The sequence below is a fragment of the Prionailurus viverrinus genome, chromosome D1, assembly GCF_022837055.1.
Source record: "Prionailurus viverrinus isolate Anna chromosome D1, UM_Priviv_1.0, whole genome shotgun sequence".
NCBI classification, from domain to species: domain Eukaryota; kingdom Metazoa; phylum Chordata; class Mammalia; order Carnivora; family Felidae; genus Prionailurus; species Prionailurus viverrinus.
Window position 1 is genome coordinate 103,336,319 of NC_062570.1, and position 23,271 is coordinate 103,359,589.

At 44.5% G+C, this 23,271-nt stretch overlaps 2 protein-coding genes across 2 annotated transcripts; one reads left to right on the plus strand and one right to left on the minus strand.

Moving 5' to 3' along the window:
• Positions 1 to 2,785: 2,785 nt before the first annotated feature.
• Positions 2,786 to 3,730, plus strand: LOC125146696 (olfactory receptor 9Q2-like). The gene has a single exon (XM_047823440.1). The coding sequence runs from the start codon at positions 2,786 to 2,788 to the stop codon at positions 3,728 to 3,730; it is 945 nt and encodes a 314-aa protein (XP_047679396.1).
• An 8,488-nt stretch (positions 3,731 to 12,218) lies between these two features.
• LOC125146573 (olfactory receptor 1S1-like) lies at positions 12,219 to 13,220 on the minus strand. Its single transcript, XM_047823277.1, has one exon. It carries the CDS (start codon positions 13,185 to 13,187, stop codon positions 12,219 to 12,221), a length of 969 nt encoding a protein of 322 aa, XP_047679233.1. The 5' UTR covers positions 13,188 to 13,220.
• Positions 13,221 to 23,271: the final 10,051 nt, after the last annotated feature.

Here is a 23,271-nt window from a genome sequence, read left to right on the forward strand (position 1 = left end):
ACCGACTGCGCCACCCAGGCGCCCCATGGAAAAGTCTTTTTTTAAAAAGCTCCTGAGGGACCGATCTGGAGGGATTGTACTCCCTGCCTGACCCCCTACCAATCCCTTTCACAGTAGAAGCGATTGCTTTTGGGCAAGCCAGTCTGCACAGACTTAAAGGAGCCAGATTTCGAGATGGTGAGTCATCAGGAGATGCCTTTTCTTGGAATGATTATGGGTTGGCTGTTTGGCATTTGGTCAATTGCTGAGCTTTTTCAGAGCTGTACTGCCTCAGGCACACCCATCCCTGGGAACTCTGACTCTGCAGGATGCTAATCTGTTTTCACTGAAAAAGAGATTTTGTGGTCAAATATTTGGGGGGAAATGGTGGGCTAAGAAAGGTGACAAGGCTTCTTAATTACAGGACCTCATAGATCGTTTAATACACTGCTAGGCGATATGAGTTTCCACACGGATGATACAGTATGCAGTGATTTCCAAACTTGTGAGAACAGTATACCTCTTTTCCTCCCTGGACCCACCTGGGAAGTCTGTTAACAAGGAAGGTGTTGGGGCACCTGGGGGGCTCAGTCCATTAAGCGTCCGGCTCTTGATTTCTGCTCAGGTTATGATCTGACGGTTCGTGGGTTTGAGCCCCCCGCATCAGGCTCTGCCCTGAGGGGATGGAGCCTGCTTGGGATTCTGTCTCTTTCCCTCTCGCTGCCCCTCCTCTGCTCATGTACTCTCTGTCTCTCTCTCAAAATAAATAAATAAATAAACTTGAAGGAAAAAAAAAAACAAACTAAGGTAGATGTCTGTACCCCATGACAAAAGAACTGTATCAGAATCTCTGGAGGCAGGATGATAGTATTCATGCTTTAAATAAATTCCCTGGGCCATTCTTATGCACCAGGAGAACCAGTTTGAGAACCAGCACTCTGGAGGAGAGATCGATCACCACTAAGAATTTGTTCAGTTTGCCTGGTAGAAGTCTGTTCACGACTCACACACACCTCGTGACTCGCCATTTGCACAATTCTCTTTCTGCCAAACGGCGAAATTTCAGAATCGCCAATTTCAGCGTGTCTTGGCATCGGGGAACAAAGGCTTATGCTTCCAAAAACGGTCAGAGCTGCCTAGAGGGGCAGTGGGCAAAGCCCTTGACAAAATTCCCAATAGAGATACAGGAAAACTTCAAAAAAGTACATTCCTTTTGGTACAAGGCAGAAATGAGGCAAGACCAGGAACGAGCCTTGTCAGATGCTGCTGAGTGATGGCAGGACAGGAGATGGGGCTTTTGGAGTTTGAAATCACAGGTAAATCCTCAAAGATATTAGACACCTCGTTAGAAGTCACATGAAGATAAATTGCCCCTCCCTGGAGACTCCCCTTGGGGACCAATTCAGGCATGATGCTGGGGCAGTGAATATAGGGAGCACTGTCAGCCAAGGTCTACTGGTGGATCAGAAGCTCAGGGAGAGAGGCTGGTGCCCTAGCCCTGCTATGCCATCCGAGTCTGAAGACAGTCCCAGGAAGCTCCAGAGTCAGGGATTTATTGTTTTGTCAAAGGTGAGAAGAAAGAGAGGGGCTCCATGAAGTGAGAGCAGACATAGAGGTCTGGAAGCCACCTCACCGCCCCCGGTGGACTCATGCTGTATTGTTGTTTAGTGAAAGGGAACGAAGACAGGATAATTGAAGTCCAGAGGGGAAAAATGACTTGCATAGGGTCACGCATCTTGTGTGGATGAATCAGAACACAGGTCTCTTCTGCATTGGCAGGTCCCATGGCTTCCAGATCTAATTTCTGTTCTTTGTTATTTTCCCTAATGGATCAGCTCAGTATTGGCCTGGCTGCTGGTGCATCGGGGAATGAAACAGGATCGAAGTCCTCCTTTACAGCCCTGCTTTAGAACCCTAAAGATTCCAAATCCCTTAGCTGAGATCCCACCAACAGCGCTTAGATACCAGACTGCAGAAGTGTTTCTGCTTTCTAATTTGGATGCTTGTCTATGAGCAAACTACTGCGTTTTCCAGGACTGTGTGAACAACCAAACAATGCTTATGGAGTTTTGTTAGGTGCTGAAAAGAGCTTATGTTTGTTGTTTTGATTCCAAGGTTATTGCTAGTACTTACAAAAAGCAACAAATGAAAACCCCTTAATAAGCCAGGCAGCCAACCCTAATTAGGGTAACAGCTATTTGTTAAACATGCTTGCTTTTAGACTGAGAATAGAAATCTTCCTTCCTACAGTCAGAGTCCATTGCTGATTGCTAATATGCTTTTTTTTTTTTTTCGGTTCATGCTCCTTTGTTCAATAGAATATAAATTTTTCCTTCCTTAAAACATTCATTTACGATTTTAAATAGCTACTACATATACGTGGAGTGCTTTTAGCTTTCCTGTACACTTTTGCATCTGTTTTAATCTATGCATTAACGTTATTTCTTAAACAGGGCAGATATTACGATCCCCTTTTGGCAGAGGAGGAAATTGAGGTTCAGAGAGGTTAAGTGCCTTGTATAAGATCAAACAGCTAATTGGAGACAGAGTTGCAAATACAAGGGCTGACTTGAAAGTCAGATAAGCACTTGCTGTCCGTTCTTAGTGTAATAGAGGCGTTCATCAGTTTTCTCTTCTAATGAGCTCTGTATGTGTCCATTTCCACTTAAACTGCAAGGTTTGTTCAAGTCCGGTGCCTCCCGCCAGACACCCAATTTAAAGCCTTCTTGCTGGAAATGACTTGCACGTGTCTTCAGGGTCCCCTCACCTGGCTCTTGTCCATCCTCGCAGGTAAACCGCCGGATGGATGGCTGGGAGGAATGACACTGTAGTGACCGAGTTCTTCCTCACTGCGTTCCCAGAGCATCCCGAGTGGGGGCTCCCTCTCTTCCTGGTGTTTTTGAGTTTCTATCTCCTCACTCTGCTGGGGAACACGGGAATGGTCATCCTGATCCGTGTGGATGGCCGGCTTCACACCCCGATGTACTTCTTCCTTGGCCACCTTTCCTTCGTGGACATCTGCTACTCATCTGTCACGGTCCCCCAGATGCTGGCCATGCTGCTGGAGTGCGGGGTGGCTCTGTCCTACACACGCTGTGCCGCTCAGTTCTTCCTCTTCACCTTCTTTGCTTCCATCGACTGCTACCTCCTGGCAATCATGGCCTATGACCGCTACGTGGCCGTGTGCCGGCCCCTGCTTTATGTCACCGTCATGACCGAGAAGGCCCGCTGGGGCTTACTGGCTGCAGCTTATGCGGCTGGTTTCTCCAGTGCCTTTGTTCGGACGGTCACAGCCTTCACCCTCTCCTTCTGTGGAACCAATGAGATCGACTTTATTTTCTGTGATCTCCCTCCCCTGTTAAAGCTGACCTGTGGGGACAGCTACACCCAGGAGGTGGTCATTATTGTGTTTGCCATTTTTGTCATGCCTCTTTGTGTATTGGTGATCTTGGTGTCCTACGTGTTTATCATCGTGGCCATCATGAGGATCCGCTCCGCGGGGGGCCGGGCCAAGACGTTCTCCACGTGTGCCTCCCACCTCACGGCCGTGTCACTCTTCTTCGGCACTCTCATCTTCATGTACCTCCGAGGCAACTCGGGCCAGTCCTCGGAGGAGGACCGAGCGGTGTCAGTGCTCTACACAGTGGTGACCCCCATGCTGAACCCCTTCATCTATAGCCTGAGGAATAAGGAGGTAAAGGAGGCGGTTGTGAAAGCCCTGAGCAGGTCAAAGTCTCGTGGAAGGCCCTAGAGGGACCCTTGCCAAGTACGTCATTCCTTCGTTTCCCTGTCCTTTCTGTCTATCCTCAACTTCCACCAACTGGGGAGACTTTCCCAGACAACCCTACGTCGAATTGCACCCAAACTTCCCACCTCTACTTTCAGATTTATTACTCTTTGTCATACTTGTCACCATCCGATGCCTGATGTGCTACACATGTGATATTGTCTAATTCTCACAAACTAAAAGGTAAACTACATGAGAGGAGGCGTTTTTATCTGTGAAATCCACTTCTGTGCGGTCAGTGCCTCGCCAAGCACCTAGCACATAAAAAACACCCAACAAGTATTTGTCGAATAAACACATTCATCTCTGGTTCCAGTGTCTACCTTTCGGTTCCAACTTCCTCGTCCTCAGATTTTTTTTTTTTTGTTGTTTTTTGTTTTTTTTTTTTTGTATCTGCCAAGTGGGTTGACCTACTTTATAGGACTAGATTTTCGAGGATCCAGGGCAAAAAAGATCAGGGACCATGTCTGTCTTATTTGCTAGCATCTGTTGAATTCTGTACATCCCAGGCACAACACACACTTGATGAGTAGAGTAAATATCTTTGGAAAATCCAAAGACTTATCAGTCTTTGTTTGTTTTTTTTTTTTGTTTGTTTGTTTTTTGTTTTTTGTTTTTTTTTTTTTTTTGCACAAGTCACTTACATTTTGCAGGGTGGGGTGAAGCAACCGCACAGAGTGCATATTGGGGCCCGTTTTTCCAATATTAACTGCCGGGCAAATGTTCCCCTGGCAGATCAGTTTCTGTGGCAGGAACAGAGGCAAGCGTGTTGTAGAAGGAGCTCCGGATTTGGCATCAAAGCATCCAGGCGGTCACTTCTTAGCTGTATGGCTTCAGATTAGTTAGGGTTTGTCAGTCTGCTTTCTCAACTGTGAAATAAAACTTATTGAGCATTTACCCTCAGCCAGGTTTTGTGTGTATCACATTTATTCTCACGACAACTCCGTACATGTGGAGAAACAGAAGATGCTGGGTGAAGTTCTATAAACGTTAATTAATTTGATTATGGTGATTGTCCCAGGGTCTGCAGCCCAATGAGCACCAGTGGGCAGAAAGACCCATAGCTGATCGGTGGGCCTTTTCATTTTAGAACTGTCTGGAACAGTGTCTTCTGGGCTGACATTAGCCTTGGGTCCAGACACCTGCAGACGTGGAGTTCACTAAAAATTTTTTAACTTAACTCTTGAAGTAATATACCCTTAAATACACACTTCAATTAATTCGAGGCACCAGGCTAAAGGCTTTACATGAATGATTTACTTTAGTCCCAGCAACTTGAGTGGAAAGTAATTCTGGTTGACCTCATTTTGCAAAAGGAAGATTTTAGACCCACAGAGGTGATATGACTTGTCCAAGTTCTGCAGCAAGAAAGTTGCAGAACAGGGAGCACCTGATCCCAAGCCTCTCTCACTCGAAAAGGTCTGCTCACAAATGCCACCCCCCTGTGTATTTCCCCCTGTCTCCTTCCCAGGCCCCAAGTCTCAGATGCAAATCATTTCAGAAGCGTCTGGGTTTTAGTTGCTTCCTCCAATAGGCAGTTCATCAGTACGGTGCCTCTAGGCAGTCACCAACCTTGCCTTCGTGTTTTCCTGTTCAATTTCAGTGATTGCCTAAGAATTCAAGGTTCCTTTCCAAACACCGATCATTGTTTTCTTACCATTTAATAGCATTTAATATATATTTAATTGTTTTGTTCTATCATCTACATCTATTTAATCTATCTACCTATCTATCTATCCATCTATTATCTAAGTATCTATAATCTATCTACATATCTATTATCTATCCATCCATGTATCATCGATCTCTCCATTATCTATCTATTATCATCTATCAAATATGATCTCTGTTTCTAGGAGTTTGTTTTTTTAGATTCCACATACAAGTGAGATCATACAGTATTTGTCTTTCTCTGTCTGCCTTATTTCCTTTCCAGTGCAATGTTTAATAGAAGTAATGAGGGGCGCCTGGGTGGCTCAGTCGGTTAAGCGTCCGACTTCAGCCAGGTCACGATCTCGCGGTCCGGGAGTTCGAGCCCCGCGTCGGGCTCTGGGCTGATGGCTCAGAGCCTGGAGCCTGTTTCCGATTCTGTGTCTCCCTCTCTCTCTGCCCCTCCCCTGCTCATGCTCTGTCTCTCTCTGTCTCAAAAATAAATAAAAACCTTAAAAAAAATTAAAAAAAAAATAGAAGTAATGACAGTGTACGTTCCTGTCCTGTTCTTGATCAGAAGAAACTTATTCTTTCATCAGTCACTGTGTGGGTTTTTCATAGATGCCCTTTATTAGCTTATGGGAGTTCCCTTTGATTCCTAGTTTGTTGAGAGGTTTTTTTTTTTTAATTCTTAAGTTAAAAATTTTTTTTAAATGTTTATTTACTTTTGAGGGGGCGCAAGCCAGGGAGGGGTGGAGAGAGGAGACAGTGGATCTGAAGCAGGCTCTGCGCTGACAGACTGACAGCAGCAAGCCCGATGTGGAGCTCGAACTTCCGAACCGAGAGATCGTGACCTGAGCCAAAGTCAGATGCTCAACCAACTGAGCCACCCAGGTGCCCTAAGAGTTTTTTTGTTTTGTTTCGTTTTTTGTTTGTTTGTTTTTTAATCAGGAATGGATTTTGGATTTTGTGAGAAGATTTTTCTGTATCCACTAGGATGATCATATAGTTTTATTTTGTGCTTATTAATATGGTGGATTACATTGATTGCTTTTGGACTATTAGATAATTCTTGTATCTTTCGGATAAACTGTTCTCGATTACAGTAAAGTATTGCTTGTATTATCAAAAAAAGTAGAAGATGCTCCTCAGTATTCTTGCTTGGTTACAAAGATCACAGATGGTATTGCCTAAAGCCATATGCCAGTTTTAAAAGGAGACTGTAGTTCTGAGTCATCTAAATACCTCTATTAAAAGGAGAATAGAAAGTAGCATAAGCAATGGAAGGAAAATGGGAGCAAAGAAGAAATTTGAGATGTTTTCATCTTCTGGGAAACATGTTCTGCAGGAGGCAGTTTCCATGTGGGCTGAACTCTGAGGACACGGGACCGGTGAAGAGGTCGCTGGGGATGATGTCTGCCTGGGTTGACACGAGCAGATCACAAGGGAAGATCAAAGGGCTGACAGCTGGCCTCCTGTGGTATTTGAACCAGTCGATCCCTCTTTTCTCCTGGAAGAATTTTCACTCTCTTCCTCAGGAGTCCTGACACTACTTTATTCCGGTTTCCTACCTCCCTGGTTCTTACTCCTCTGACTTCTTTTCTGGGTCCTTATTTCTAAATGTTAGAGTTCACACAGGGTTTGGTCATAGGTCTTTCTCTCTTTCTGTAGTTAACCCTTAGGTAATTTCATCCAGTTCCAAGGATTTAGTTCTTACTTAGAGTATTTATTTATACTTATTTTTTTTTTTTAATTTGAGACAGACAGAGGGGGTGAGTGGGGGAAAGGGGCAGAAAGAGAGGGAGAGAGAATACCAAGCAGTCTCCAAGCCCAGTGTGGAGCCGATGTGGGGCTCGATCCCACAACCCTGGAATCATGACCTGAGCCAAAATCAAGAGCTGGATGCTCAACTGACTGGGCCACCCAGGCACCGCTTACTTAGAGTATTTAAATAAAATTCAAAGTCTTCACCATGGCCGGACAGATTTAGCCAGATTGCGTCCCAAACTACCACCACGACTATATTTACTTCTCATCTCCTTCTCCCTCGTCCACCCTGTTCTGTGAGGGCACCACTCTGCTCTTGCAGCAAGATCTTTCCACTTGCTCTCCCCTTTTCTTAGAATGTGTTTACTCAGAACTTCTCATGGCTCACTCTCTTATTTTATTCAGTTCTCTACTCAAATACCCAAGAAAGGCTTTCCCCAACTCCTGCACCTCTCCATCCCAAATAACCATCCCATGCTGGGTCATTGTCTATTCTCTGCTCCTAGTGCACTTTTTATCCCAGGCCTTCTTGCTAGCTCATATTACAGCCATCATTTATTTATTCACACCTTCATTGTCTCCCTCTCTATGAAGGAAAAGCCAGACAAGCAACGGTGCTATCTCCTCTTCTTTTTGCTCTCACTAGGTATTTAAAAAAATATATTTGCTTAGTAAATAAAATAATGTACCTTTGCTGGCATGTTTTGCATTGGGTTTTACAAGCCATGTTTACCCAATGTATGATTTTTTTTTTCCCAGTTTGTTTTTCTAGGCATTTCCCTTGCATTTGTGTTACTCACACTTAGGTGATAGGGAATTCTGCTAATTTATTCATCAGGCCACAAGTTGGTTTTCCTCAGGTATGGTAACACAAAAGCACTAAAATACATTAACATTCACTTGACAGTGCTTTGCACAAAATCTTTATGTATTCTAAATCTAACGACATCAGTTACTGACTAAATATTGTCTTTTCTTATCCGGTCTTACAAATCTCTTAACATTATTTTCGTGTCAATTTCTCGCTTTGGTCTGCGAGGGCGCCGAAGGTATGGGCTGTGAATTATTCATCCCTTTAGTCCCAGGGTCAGAGTCAGAGCCTGGTAAATTGATGGCTTATTGATGGCTTGCCATAGATGCTTGTTGAAATGACAGGTACAAGGATCCTTTAAGGGAATTCAAGCATCTGGGTCCAGATGTATGCCTCTCCTCCATGGAAACCTGTCAAGGTTTTTATAAAAGTTTGCGGTTCTCTATTTCCTGAATCGATTGTCTTTTGTGTCTTAAACTAAATCCTAATTCACTTTGTCGGGTAAACTCCCAACTTGCATCCAAGTCCATCCCTAGCCAAATCAGCTTCCCCATTACTCACTGAGGATGAAGCACCTTAGAAAGGATCCAGGCTCCTGGGGAGCGTCCGAGCTGGAGGTAATGGAGGACTGGCCCACATGGATGGCCACCAAATCAAACCAAATCGCCTGGGTCTAAACCTGCTGGTTCTTATCCTATCACATATAGGCTAGATGAAACCAGAATAAAGAGATAAAATCACAGATCTGCCCAATCGATGTTTAACAGAACATTCTGGAACAGAAGATTCTGGAACCAGGTTAAGCATGGTGGTGTAATAGGACAAGACATTTTATCTTACTTAAAATAAAAAAGTATTTTTCTTCCTAAAGCAATAGTCACTGCAAAATGATAAAGCAATAAGAGAGTATTATATAAATCCCTCCATTTTATGAAACAAAATCACTATTTTGGTTACAGAGTGTTGTATAACAAACCACCCCAAAATATAGGGACTTAAAACAAGGACCGTCATTTTATTGTTGTCTCTCGCAGTTCTAGGAGTTGATGGGACACGATGGGCAGTTTTCACTTGGGGTCTCATGTGCCGACAGCCCGAGCTGACACTGGATCAGCTGAATGTTCACTCACTCACTTTCTGCAGACTCCGAGATTCGAAGGCTGGAAAAGCTGGAGCTCTTTGGGCATCTGCCTCTGATTCTTTGTGGCTTAGCCACATGGACTCTCCGGCATGGTGGCTTCAGAGCAGAGGGACTTCTTACAGGGAAATTCAGAGCTCCAGAGGTACACATCTCGAGAAAGTGCCATGTGGAGGCCGTACTGGCTTTTCTAAGAGTCTTGGAAATCGTGCAGCACCACTTGTGGGGTACTCTATTAATCAGAGCAGCCCTAAAGCCCTCCAGGTTCAAGGAGAGGGATACTGACTCCATCTCTTGATGAAGAAGTGGCAAACTTCTTCAAGAGCATGTGAGATGGAAATATTGTCGTGGCTGGCTGTTTTTGGAAAACACGATCTGAGACAACCACTCTCAATATTTTGCTGACTCTCTTTCTAGGCATCTCTTTGTGCACATGCCGTTGTACCTAAATGGGCGTAATGATAATGCTGTTGTAAAACTTTCTTTGCGTATATCAGACCAATTGTTATGTTACAGAAAAAGAAACTGAGGTTGGTAACATGGTTTGTCACGAGTTCATTGCAGAGCCCAAGTCTCTTGATTATAAATCTAGGACTCTCTCCTTGTCCCGGTGGAATAGTGAAAGCAGGGTTCTATGGTTCATGTTGGAAGTTGTGGGTGGAACAGGGTGGACTTTGAGGTATTTGAAGAACAAGGACTTGGAGGCCAGTTTGGTAAGTCATATAAAAGCAAGTGGATTTTAAATTTATAATGCAAAAATCAAATGAAGCATAAAAGTTTGAGAGACACCAGAGAGAAAGGCGGGTGGCTGATTACATATCTCCTCTTATGGAGGTTGGGCTTTTATGAGTTTAGAGAAGAAGAGAAGTCTTAGATTGGGCACTGAATAAACTTCGTTTGGCCGGGAAGGTAGATTAGGGTTGGGAGCCTGGGACAGTTCCCAAAACAAGGAATTTTTTTAATAGTGTCTATGATATACGAGGATCTATGGTTGTTGTCTCGCATACATGTCCATTTACTCACAAACAGCTTTGGGATGTTCGGATGATTACTCCGGTTTGACAGACGAAGAAAGCAAGTTTTAATGCTTAAATAATTTCTATGGATCATGCAGGTGAATCTCAACTTCCTGAAAAGCCAGGATTTAGAACCAAATCTCTTCACGCTACAGTGCAGTTGTTAGAGGAATCAGATTAAATAGCGAATAAAAGTTTGCTTCAGAGTGGCAAATATTTTTTAAAAAGGATTTGGACACAGAAAAAGAACATGTTCTTCTGGGGAGCTACTTAAGGTAGATGTCTGAAAGACATTTCCATCAACCAGTGGGCACCCAGGTTTGCAAAAATCCCAGAGCTGGAGTGGAACTCAGAGTTTATGGGGTTCAGTGATTCTTTAGCACAAGGGTCACCTGAGGGGTGTTTCCAGGCTACGAATGCCTGATTCCTTCACTGAGTCTTGGTTAGTAGATACAGGTGGGATTTGGGAGAAAAGCAGTAAAACCTAGTTTGTAGCCTTTCTCAGCCTCAAGGAAGTCTGAGGTTTGACCCTTGGTCTAATCCCTCTTGCAATGAAGTCCAGAATTTTCTAGGTGGATCCTGGATCCAAGATGCAAGACAGCCCTGCCAAAGTGGCTCTGAAGCTCCTTGGCCACTTTTGTTTGTTAAAATTGGTTATGGAAGAATTTGTAATTGCTGAGCAGCTTATATTTGCATAGATGCAGCTGTACCTGAAACGGGGTGCTAGTCACATATCTCTACGGGGATCATCAAGAAGCAAGGCGTAATGGCTAAGGAACCCCAGAGCTGAAGCCTTCCTGAACTGAGGTCGTCCACACCCGAGTGCTCTCTCTCATAACCATGCACATTCCAAGTATGGAATGACTGGGATATTTAGAAGGTGTGCCTTCTAAATGAGACCTCTACCCTCCTCCCTCACTCGTGCTCTCTCTCTCTCTGTCTCTCAAAAATTAATAAATGTTAAAAAAATTTTTTTAAATGAGGCCTGTATGATGCCATCGTGTGTGTGTTTTGTGGCTGTCCCGTATCCTTAAAGTTTTCTTAAAGCTTGATTCTTGGTGTATTTTGTGAGCTTTATCGCCAAGCTGAACCCAAGACCATTGCAGCTGGTTGAGGAGAGAAGTCACCTCAGACTGTCCTGCTCAGACACAAGGATCAATGAACTCGTATTATTTATCACGGGCTTATCGGTTGTCACCTTCCCCTTTGCCCTCATCCTCTTCTCCTACATCTTCATTGTCAGGGCTGTCCTGAGAATCTCACCCACAGAGGGAAAGTGGAAAGCCTTCTCCACCTGTGGCTCTCACCAACTAGAACTAATAACCTTGTTTTATAGACGAGAATGTAGACTCAAGAAAGTGAATTGACATGCCTTAAGTCTCATAACTACTTTGGGGCAGAGTCAGGACTAGAACTGATGTCTTTTATAGAAATGCTCTCTGATTTGTCATTGAATGCATTTCTCCAATTATGTTTTGCACACTAGTCCCACGAACTACTTGGTGATGAGTCAGGTCATATCCGACTGAATAAGCTCATATATGATTGAATACATTTGAGAATTGCTGCGTACCATACTGCCTTCTTGGAGATTTATGCTATACCAAAGGCTCTAAGAAGTTGTGTAGTGAAGACGTTTACTTCATGCAGCTCAGAGTTGCCTCACATTATTTGGATGTGGGACCCTTCTATGAACATCTCACTGAATAGTAGTTTTGGCAAAACAGACTTTGAGAAAAGCTGACCTAGAGAAATCAAGATTGAATAAAGGAATTAGTAATAACTGTCTTCAAACAAACAAACAAACAAATAAATAAAATAACTGTCTGCAAAGCTGTAAAAGGTACTACATGCACTTGTTATTGTCTAAGTTAGAAATGATTTGTGCCCAAGTTTACAGTAACATACATGAGAATCAGAATAATGCGCTTTCCTTGTGACTTACCAATGGGGTTAGGGCCTCGTTTCCAAGACCAGAGCTATGTGGGAAAGCCCCAGCTCCTCAGAGGCGGATCTAAAACTGAACCATCACATCTATGCCATAAACTCTGGGCAGAATCATCCATCTGGTTATGGGGATAAATCAGATGCCCACGGCATCAAAGGGAGGAAGATTTTCCTACTGAGGAGCTTTCTTAGGGCACCTTTCATGTCCTTGTTCCTCAGGCTATAGATGAAGGGGTTCATCATGGGCGTCACCACAGTGAATAGCACTGCACCAATCTTATCTCCGCCATCAGGGTGAGTGGTTGAGGGGAAGAAGTAAACCCCTACAATGGTCCCATAGAAGAGCAATACAACTGTCAGGTGAGAGCCACAGGTGGAGAAGGCTTTCCACTTTCCCTCTGTGGACAAGATTCTCAGGACAGCCCTGACAATGCAGATGTAGGAGAAGAGGATGAGGGCAAAGGGGAAGGTGACAACCGATAAGCCCGCGATAAATAATACGAGTTCATTGATCCTTGTGTCTGAGCAGGACAGCTTGAGCAGAGGCGCCAAGTCACAGAAGAAGTGTGGGAGAGTGTTGCTGTCACAGAAAAGCAACGGAAGGAGCAGAAGAGTGTGTATTAGGGCAACAGCATTACTGAGGACCCACGGAATGACCGCGAGCGAAACGCAGAGCCTGGGTTGCATGATGGTCATGTAGTTCAGAGGGTGGCAGATAGCCACAAAGCGGTCATAGGCCATGACGCCCAAGAGGAAATTGTCAATAGCGACAAACACAATAGAAAAGTACATTTGCGTGATGCAGTTCTCATAGGAGATGGATTGAGTCTTGGTCTGAATATTCATCAGCATCTTGGGGACTGAGGTGGATACGGAGGAAATATCAGCAAAGGACAGATTGGCAAGGAAGAAATACATGGGAGTGTGAAGGTAAGAACCCAAGCCGATGGCCAGGATGATGAGTCCATTCCCAACTACAGTGACCAGGTACATACCCAGGAAAAGCACAAAGAGGACCTTCTGCTGCTCAGCCTGGTTGGAGAGTCCCAGAAGGAGGAACCCAGAGACGGTGGTTCGATTTCCTTGATGCATATTTCTGCTGATCTGGAGAAAGGAACACAAGGTCTTCACAGACCCAAAGAAAAGCCAGTGTGGTAACATTTGGCTGCAGCCGCTGGAGGGGGGTGGAGAAAGATTACTTAATAAGGAACTACGTCAGTGGTTCAGAGACTCAGGAAATGCCTTCGAAAGGAAAGTCAGAGCCACCACGATAGACATTTCTCAATGAACACGTTTGAAACTCGAACACGACTCTGACAGTGATGGTTAGAGTGGGTTCCAAATGTAGTGAAAAGCCTGAAACTAAGGACGATGGGTGAGGTGTACTCCATATTCTAAAGATGCTGGATAGCCTTGAAGGAATTACTTAAAAATGAAGAAAATGGCCCTGATACCTTTCCTAGCGTTCGCTTTCATTTTGAAATTGAAGAAGACAGAACTGGGAAGAGTCACTGAGGGAAGAGGTTGGGAAGGAGAACCAAGCGAGCTTACTGAAATATACTGCAGTGTGGGTGCTCCTGCCCACTCACGTTAAGGGGAGGATCCAGAAAAGCTACTCTTGGGGAACGTGTACAAGAAGGGAGACCAGAAGTTCACTTCATTCGTGGCTGGATGTTAGGTGAACGGAGAAAGTTTAGGGGACTTGTAAGAACCTGAAGACTTGTGTTTGTGGGCCACTTCTAAAGATGGGAGGCTCCCCATACAGAGAAAGACAGATACCATATGTTTTCACTCTTATGTGGATCCTGAGAAACTTAACAGAAATCCATGGGGGAGGGGAAGGGAAAAAAAAAGAGGTTAGAGTGGGAGAGAGAGACAAAGCATAAGAGACTCTTAAAAACTGAGAACAAACTGAAGGTTGATGGGGGGGTGGGAGGGTGGGGAGGGTGGGTGATGGGTATTGAGGAGGGCACCTTTTGGGATGAGCACTGGGTATTGTATGGAAACCAATTTGACAATAAATTTCATATATTAAAAATAAATAAAGATGGGAGGCTCCCTGGATTAGCCACCTGTGGCTGGGGGAGGGGAGAAAGCATGGTGGGGGGCAATTCTGCACCCTCACCATGGCATAGCATGAGTAGGTGAGTTTCCTATCTAGAGGCCAAGTGAGTGCTCCTGGATCTTGTTGGACTCAGACCACTGTGTTGGGACTCCACCCAAAAGATCTTGCTGGGGCAGAGGAGGCCGTAGCAGTGAGGTCGTGGATGGGCTGTCTTACAAAAGAGGGATCATAAAAAGATCAGGTAGAAAATGCATTGCCCTTGATGCAAGCAGTCCCAGAAAGGAGGCCTCTGAAGAACCCCAACCGGTCTCATGACAGAGCACGCCTGCCATGCGAAACTCACCGACTGTTCGTATTCCACGGCAGCAGACTTGAGGACTTTGGTCCTCTTACCCCCTCCCTTTCTTCTTCCTTCCCACTGCATATCCCCAAGCTGCCTGAGCTCATGGGGGAGGATGAGTACTTTGAAGGGTGTGAAGTTAAAGTGTTGAATTGGTCCAGGCTTTTGCAAACCTAGAAGTGGTCTTGAGTCCCAAAGTAGAAGTTACTTTTAAAACTAACAGTGACTGAAAAGCAAGAAGCACCACCCAAGGTGCGGCCCAGAGTCAGGGAAGGGAGACTGAACCAAGTCTGGGTTTCCTTGCAGCTGACTGGGAAGAACACTGGGCTGAGGGCTGAGGTATGTGGTTCCTCCCAGTCTTTCTACTCTGCTTGTATTGCCTCCTCTTACTCTTTCTCTCCCTTCACTCATCTCTCAAAGATTCGAGATAATCGTGTCCCCAAATAACTTTTCTTTCCATGAAGAGGCCACACCCCGGGAATCTTCCCCCTCTGGGATTCTGGCAAACTGAAGGGCAGTGGAGACTGAGCAGTAGATCTGAGGTCTCCTTGCTCGTGAGAAGGCTGGCTTACAAGTCAGAGGGGAGAGGGGGTGACTGGGTGGCTCAGTCGGTTAAGCATCCGACTCTTGATTTTGGCTCAGATCATGACCTCGTGGCCCCGCCTCAGACTCTGTGCTGATAGTGCTTGGGATTCTCCTTCTTCCCCTCTCTCTCGGCCCCTCCCCCACTCTCTCTCTCTCAAAATAAATAAATAAACTTAAATATATATATAAAACAAATCAGAGGGGGGAAGCCTATCTATTGAAGGGAGATTCCCACCCAAAGCCATGACGAGATAAAGAAGTGGCAGGCATCGATATTGAAACCTCGGGGCAAGACACAGACCTGCCTTCTAAGGCCCTGTGATCACTAAGCCCTGGGCTGGTTTGGGCTTGACTAGAATGGCGATGTGTAGTTTTGAGTCACAATCTCCTGTCTCTCCCACCTGCCAGCAGTCCCACACAAATGGAGTCCCTGAGGCACCTTCCTCGCTGGTTAAGAGCAGCGCTAAAGTCTAAACAGGCTCACCTCTGAAGGATGATAAGAACTCAGGAAGTTACTGGAATCTGAACCCAGCAGCTTAACTGATTGTTGGCAGGGTAGCAGCGGGGAGCCTGGGAGCAGCTCTTAGGTATTTTTCAGAACCAGACTCTTTTCCCCAAGCACAAGTCATGGTGCTGGGCTCTCGTGGGACATTTGGCTCTTTCAGTGTCATTTGGGATGGTGTCCCTGAAGTGCTTTCCTCAAAACAGACGGTTGTTTTCACATCCCAGCTTCGGTGAGGAAAATGGGAAATAGCCAGGCAGCTCTGTTGTTTTGTTTCTTTGTTTGCCCTCAGGTGCCCCTTCCCACTTGTTGGTTGAGGCTCTTCATCCCCCAAGTGAATTGTTTGCTGTGTGTCTTAGGTTTTCAGTGAGATGGTAAATACTTTGGATTCCTTCTGTTTCCTCTCTAGTGCCTAGTAGAGGGGGAGCACTTAAGAAATACCTCAAGAAATAAGTGAAATTCCTGCATTAGGGGGTTAGGACTACAAAGAGATTCTGTCTCTAGTGGAAGGGGAGAGGCTATGGTCTTTGTGCCATGTGAATGCACGTCAGCATTGGAAGGGAATCTCGGGGTCCAGTGGTTCAGCACTCAGGGCTCTTAGCTGCCAAAGAATGAAATAAACTCTGGGTTTTTGATACACAAAAGAAACATACTGAAATTATTTGAGGTGGTTCACAGATTTGCTGGGAAGGCAGGAGAAAGAGACCCTGAAGAGGGCAGGATCAAGCGATGCTCTATAGCCAGAGACACAACCTAAATCAGTACCTCCCTTCTAATGCTTACATGTGCCTCATTATGTCGCGCGGGTATTTCCAACCCAAACCAGGAACTCTCACGCCCTCTTCACCAGGAAACAATTCAACCTATAGACTAACTGTATAGTTACTCAGGACTAATATTTAAAAGAACTACATCATGAAGAAGAAAGAAAAGGCAAGCTGTTCTGTTATATCAATCTATCTAGTTATAGGTAGGAAGGAGATGTGGGTGGGACCATAATCCTGACATGTTTATGAGCTCCTTCTACTACAGTTATGGTCTGCATGTTTGTGTCCCCCTCAGATTCATATGTTCAGACCTAACTCTCAGGTGATGATGGTATTAGCAGGCGGTGGGGGCGGGGGGGAGGTTCTTTGGGAGGTGATTAAATCATGAGGGTGGAGCCCTCAGGAATGAGATTAGTGCCCTCAGAACTGAGACTCAGAGAGACCCCCATCCCCTTCCACCATTCGAGGACACAGGGAGAAGATGGCCATCTATGAACCAGGAAGTGGACTCTCACCAGACAGGGAAACTGCCCACACCTTCGTCTCGGACTTCTAGCCTCCAGAAGTGTGAGCAATAAAACTTTGTTGTCTGTAAGACTCCCAGTTTATGATGTTTTGTTACACAGCCTGAAATGCTTAAGACAACTGCCAACTTAGCATGAGTCTTCTAGAAACCAGACTCCAAAGCAGGAATTTCGATCTTGACATTCTATTTGGAAGATCTCCCCGGGGAGGTGAGGACAACTGAGGGAAGGAGGCGAGGCTAGATGCAAACAAAGTGGTGAGATGCTTTACCACAAGGGGATTGCACACATGCGTGGAGGGGCCGAGATTACTCATCAGACATGTTCACTCAGCATGTGGGAAGGAGCCACTGCAGCCAGGAGTTCAGAGAAGAGAAAAGGAAAGGATGCTCTTGTACCTCGTTCCTTCTCATCTCTTGTTTCCCGTCAACCTTGGGGACTTGACTCTTCTGAACTTCCAGTTGCACCATCTGGCTCCTTCGCGGTGCGAGAAAGCAAAATTTGGGGCACGTAGCTGGCTCAGTTGGTTAAGCGACCGGCTCTTGACTTCAGTTCAGGCCATGATCTTGCAGTTCGTGGGTTTGAGCCCCGCTTCAGGCTCTCCAATGACAGCTCTGAGTCAGCTCGGGATTCTCTCTCTCCCTCCCTCTCTCTGCCCCTCTCCCACTTGTACTCTCTCTCTCTCTCTCTAAAAATAAATAAATAAACTTTAAAAATTCAACCAAGTAAATATGAAGAACTAATTGGCTTCGTTAAATGATTCATGAATCAGGCACCATACCACTAGCAAGCAGAATGGGGTTCTAAGGAGCTTTACAAAATGAAAGGATTTTATAAGAAGGAGGGTAGGACAAGGAAGTTATTAATGAAAGAAAAGGATTGTTTCAGGCAAGGTCATCTTCCTTTAGGAGGAAGGGCTGGAGGGGGGGCGGGTCTCATCATGCAGATGACCTTATCTTCCTAGGGGGGAGAGAGAGTCCCTCTGACAGATTACCTTACTGGTGCTGACCAGAACATCCCAGGATTGGCTTAAAACCCCACTCCTGCAGAGGCTGAAACTGCAGTGAAGTCTTGATTTACTGTACCGGAAGAAGTGACTCCACCTTGGTCTGTAGTTGTTTTTTTTTTTTTTAACCATGGCCACACAGGAAGTCAGGAACCATGTTCAGAAACATGGCTATCAATCTGAGTCTGGAAGAGGAGGGGGACTTTGTGTGGGCAGGTTTGGCAATCAGGTTCACGTGGATGTCTGCTGGCTGAGACACCTAGGAAAAAGGGCAGAGTTTGGGAGGCGAGCAGTGTCCTTTGAAGGGTTAGCTTCCAATCCAACCCACCTCTGTGCCACTCAGATGTACTCAGGCCTCTTTCATCTCTACACTTCATACCACACTGCGGGGCTTCCATTTTTCCAAGGGAATGAAAACACTCTGAGAAGGGAAGGATAAGCCCCTTTAGCCCAGAGCAGTATTTCTCAACCTTGTATTCATTATTGCCCAGGTACCCTCTCCTCTTAAGGACCCTTTATATCTTTTATCTTCAATTCTCTCCAGCTCCCATGACATTAAATACTATGGAATAAGATTTTGTCAGATAAAGGTGAGCTTTGGAGAGAAAACATTAGAATATCTAAGATTTTTTTCACCTCCAAGTACTGATTTTTGCCCACGTGGGGGCGATGTTGTCCCTGTGAAGATCCCATCAAGGGGGTGGCCAGTGTTGGTTTCTTGGAAAACTACAGCAAGAGTATTAGCAAAACAAGTCCTAGTCCTCCCGTTTCTAGCTGGCCCTGAGGCTCTGGCTGAGTTCCTCATCCCCCTCCTTCATTTGTCATCAGACTCTCTGACTCTGGGATCGCACTTTGGCTGATCTGGATTGTTTTCTGCTTCCCCGAGGGGTAAGGATACATAGTTGTCCTAACCTTTTGGGTTCTGGTTGTCGTGATTGCTCATTATAATCTTCCCTCCAGAGTTCAAAATTATCCTGGTTCAAGGTTTCAGGAACTGGAAACCCCCTTTCTCTACCATGCTGTGAAATTTTGGAGGTAGAACCTGAGGGTTAGCCCTATCGAAAGAGAAGGACTTGGGAAAATCTCCTAAGCTTCTGACTATGTTTTATCTGTTTAAAGTTTATTAACAAAACATTACTTAGACTTTACTCCATATCCAGTTCTGGCTTAGGTATTAGGGAGAAGTCATGCGGGTTAACGCTCAGGTTCTACCCTCTTAGACATTCACGGTTAACTTGCAGATACAAGATGTGAACAAAGAAGCAAGAACTTGAAGTTGCCAATGGCAGGTGGAGACAAGTACAGTGATTGCCGTCAGCTATCAAGCATGGTAGAGAAAATGCTGCAGGAATCCAGGAGACGGAGAGTTATCTGTGGACTGGGGTAGTAAGTAAATATCTCATGGAAGACGTGAACCAGAGTCGTTCTTTTAACATGGGTAGGGTGTACATGGGTGGGGAGACACAGAGAGGGATTGTGAAGCAGGGCAATGGTCTGAGCAGAGGCCACATGGTGGGACCATGCATGGCATGTTCTGGGTTCAGTAAAGAGACTAGTGTTGTTAAGGTTGAGGTTCCTAAGAAGAAGTAAGAAATAAAGTTGAAAAGTTGTACCTTGGGGCCTGATTTTGGAGCGCTTTTAATGTCAGGGAAAGGTGCTGCTTTTGCATTTACCAATTCCTTATCAATCATTTCTAGTCGCTCGTAAATTACATGGTGTGGAGTCATTCCACGAACAAAGTCATGGAATCTGGAGCTGGAGGGCACCACGAAGGTCAACTAAAACCTCGCTCATTGTACAAATGAGTAAATTGATCCCTAGAAGGATGGGTGCCTTGTTGACATCAGTTGATTAGTTTGGGCAGAACCAAAAAGAGAACTGCATGAAGTGGTTTCCAGTCCAGTATAATTTAAAAGCTCCATAATCCCAGCCATTTTTTCTTAGCTGGTTTGAGATAAACACTGATAAAATCACCAAGGGCTCAGATAACAAAATATCTCCAGAAAAGCCTGGTTGAGACATAGGTGTGTTAAGCTCTGGCTAGTGGGGCATGGGAGTTCAGAGAACTGGAGTATGGGGGCCAGAGAAACCATCTGATGACAAGTGCCCATTTCACATGTCTAGCATAAGACACCCAGAAACAAAAATGAGACTTTAGAATCAAGCTCACAATGGATAAAGAAATTGGATTAACCAATTGTGGTATATTCATACACTGGGATACTACTCAGATATAAAAAAGAACAAATTGCTGAAATTCATAACCACCTGTTTGAATCTCAAAAACATCATGTTAAGCGAAGGAAGCCAGACACAAAAAGAATACAAACTGTGTGGGTTCCATTCATATGGAATTTCTGAATGGGCACAGCTAATCTGCAGTGATAGAAGTCAGAACAGTGGTTGACTCGGCAGGGAGGGGAATTGACTGGAAAGGTGGTGCAAGAGATATTTCTGGGGTGATGAAAATATCTTATTATTGAATACAGTTGCCCAAATACATGAAACCAAGCCATTGGAAATCTATGCATTTTATTGTATGCTGCTTGCACTTCAATTAAAATATAATAAAACCAAAATAAGGCCAGTACATTTTCCTTTTTGTGCTTCAAGGGGAATTTGAATATATGATGGCATCGGAGTTCCTGGAAAAATCTTTTCTTGCCTTGTCATTTCTCCCAGAGAAGCAGAGGTGGAGATGTTAAAGCTTTGCTGGGATTCTGGAAGCAGAAGCTGGGAGGCAGCGTGAAGCCAAGGATGTTTCTACATATGGTAACATCGAAAGGGAAGATATCGACCTCCAAGATGTCTTGGTCTAACAGGAAGTTGGTCCACACTCGACAAGAGAGATGAGACCAGATATGTGGCGGTATCTTAGAAATAAGAAGACACGGGATAGAACAAGCCAGTGGGCACTTATGTACAGCCACAGGGATTTGCTGGAGGCTTCTGGACTCGTATGTATGGGTGGGAGGGAGTCTTAGACATTTTGGAGCCAGAGTTTCTAAGAGCAACTTGGCCATGGAAAAAATATAAACCCTTCTGTGAGAATACACATAAGAAGCACCAAAACTTATGTTGAGGAAGACCCAGGCACATCTTACACCATGTGTAAGACACTAATAATTGTGTGGTTATGTTCCCAATAGTCTGTAGACTCCTTGAAAGCAGGTATCTTGTGTTTTGTCTATGAATTCCAGCATATAGCACAGTGTCAGGTACATAATACAGTCCCCTTTTCATTCCCAAGTCACCATCACTCAACATTCTTGTGTATACCAAATCCTTGGCCCCCATCACCACTCTCCTCCTATTTTCATAGCACCAGCATATGGATGTATTATCTCTTTCCCTCTCGGGAATATTAGACCCATAAAGTCAGAGACTTTGGCAAATAGTAGATTCTTTCTACACATTTGTTTAAAAATGAGTAAATGAACACCCATGATTAATATTCGTTGAAGGGGTTGTTGTATTATGGCATCGAGGTGCCTTTCTAAAACAATTTTACAAAGATCACCAAGTATGTGGGCTGTGATCTCAGAGGATGGTTACAAAACACTGTGGCCCATCTCTGTTGAGTAACCTCTTTCCCCCCATGTGTGAGCACCATACTTTTTTCCTTCTCATGAGAGCTGGATAGAAACCAAAAAGGAGCAACTAAGACAAGTCTTAAGTCGGAGCTGGTGGGCAAAGAGAGGTTCAAGGAATAATCACCATCCTATTTCAAGCTTCTAATTATTTTCCCTAGAATCCATGATTTTACAATGTGGTTTTCAAAGTAGCTACTGGGAGAGGGAGAGGGAGAGGAGGGAGGAAAGGGAACGTGGTCGTCATTGTGAAAATACCTGTTGTGACGTTTGATGATGTGCTGTTGCAGGTTGTTTCTGACCCATCTAATATCCACAAAGTGAACCGTCTGCCCAGGATGTGTTGTTACATAATCTCTCTTATTCCGGCCTTCTCTTATCTAGCCATCTCTCCGTCTACACTTGTTAGTCGTGCTTGGATAAAACAGACGGACACAAGTAACACACTCCTTATATGGTTTCCTTGGTCTTCAACCTGTGGAAAGGAGAAAATGGAATTCTGGGGAATTTTCAGGAATGTACAAAATTAAGCCATATAAAAACCGTTCTCACCATTCTTTATCTTCTTTACTCATTATGGTAGGCATCTAAAATTTGTTCAATGGTTAGAAACAGTAGGTATATTACTATATACCAAGTGAATACCAGTGAATACGCAAATGCTGGAAAAAGCCCGTGAGCCTTACCAGGTGGCATTTGAGGAAAGACACATTCCAGTCTCCCACTAGTATCAACAGTTCTGTGCAGGATCGCATGTCAAAACTGCCAATCTGAGGACTTATTTGCCTCCAAACTGTGTTATTTCTTAGAACATCACTCATAGGATTTGTATAAAATTTCCCAGGCATATAGGCTTATGACTATTTATTTTATTTGCAAGGATGACTCAAAGTTAGCAGCAGACAGGGCCACGAACTCACACACAGAAACAGCTACCGGCAAGATTGACTGATCCGTCATGACGGTTTCTTGCCCAGTGCTTCTTGTTCTGGTCTTTTCCTGGTCCCAAACGTGTAAACTTAACCTCTGACCCCGTGTGTCATGTTCCCTGCTCTTTCTTTTCCCCCGGACATTCGTGGATTCTCTAAACCAGTAGCCTCTCTGTGTTGCTTATTATGCTTTAATTCTTGCGGGAGAGTTACGATGCCTTTTCCAATTTCCCTAATTTCTCAAAATACCTTTCCTCAGAATTTGGGTTTAAAAATAAATAATTATTTTTGAGAAGTGCTGGGAAGGAATTTGCACATGGAAACAAAACTCTCACCACTGTGGCTAACCTTTCCTTTCATGCACCCGTTGAACCAGGAGAAAGGACTTGGAGAAATCCAGTATGACAAACATATCAGTGATAAAGTGTTTAAGAAGACATAACGATGTTTCTGGCAAAGTTACTTGCAGGCAGTGTCATTTCAGTGAATGGAAGTGATTTCCATTTTGTACTGCATGTAGTGTCATGTTTAATTTTTAAAAAAGAAAAAAAGACAAAAAGGAGGAGCTTCCATTCAGCTAAAATATGCCCAGGAAGGTAACTAGGGGAGCCCAGTAATCCAGCTGAAAGGATTGATCATTTCTCTGGAAGCTTCATCTGGATAGAGTAACAGTTCACCTTCTTTTTGGGTCCCGAATTAATTTTCTTTTTTGTTCTCTAAAAAAATTTTTTTTCATTTATTTATTTTTGAGAGACAGACACAGAGACAGAGCACAAGTCGGGGAGGGGCAGAGAGAGAAGGAGAAATAGAATCCGAAGCAGGTTCCAGGCTCCCAGCTGTCAGCACAGAGCCCTACGCGGGATTGAAA

Excerpts from the sequence above, each read along its gene's own strand:
- LOC125146696 (XM_047823440.1), top strand. The coding sequence starts at position 2,786 with ATGGCTGGGAGGAATGACACTGTAGTGACCGAGTTCTTCCTCACTGCG.
- LOC125146573 (XM_047823277.1), bottom strand. The coding sequence starts at position 13,187 with ATGCATCAAGGAAATCGAACCACCGTCTCTGGGTTCCTCCTTCTGGGA.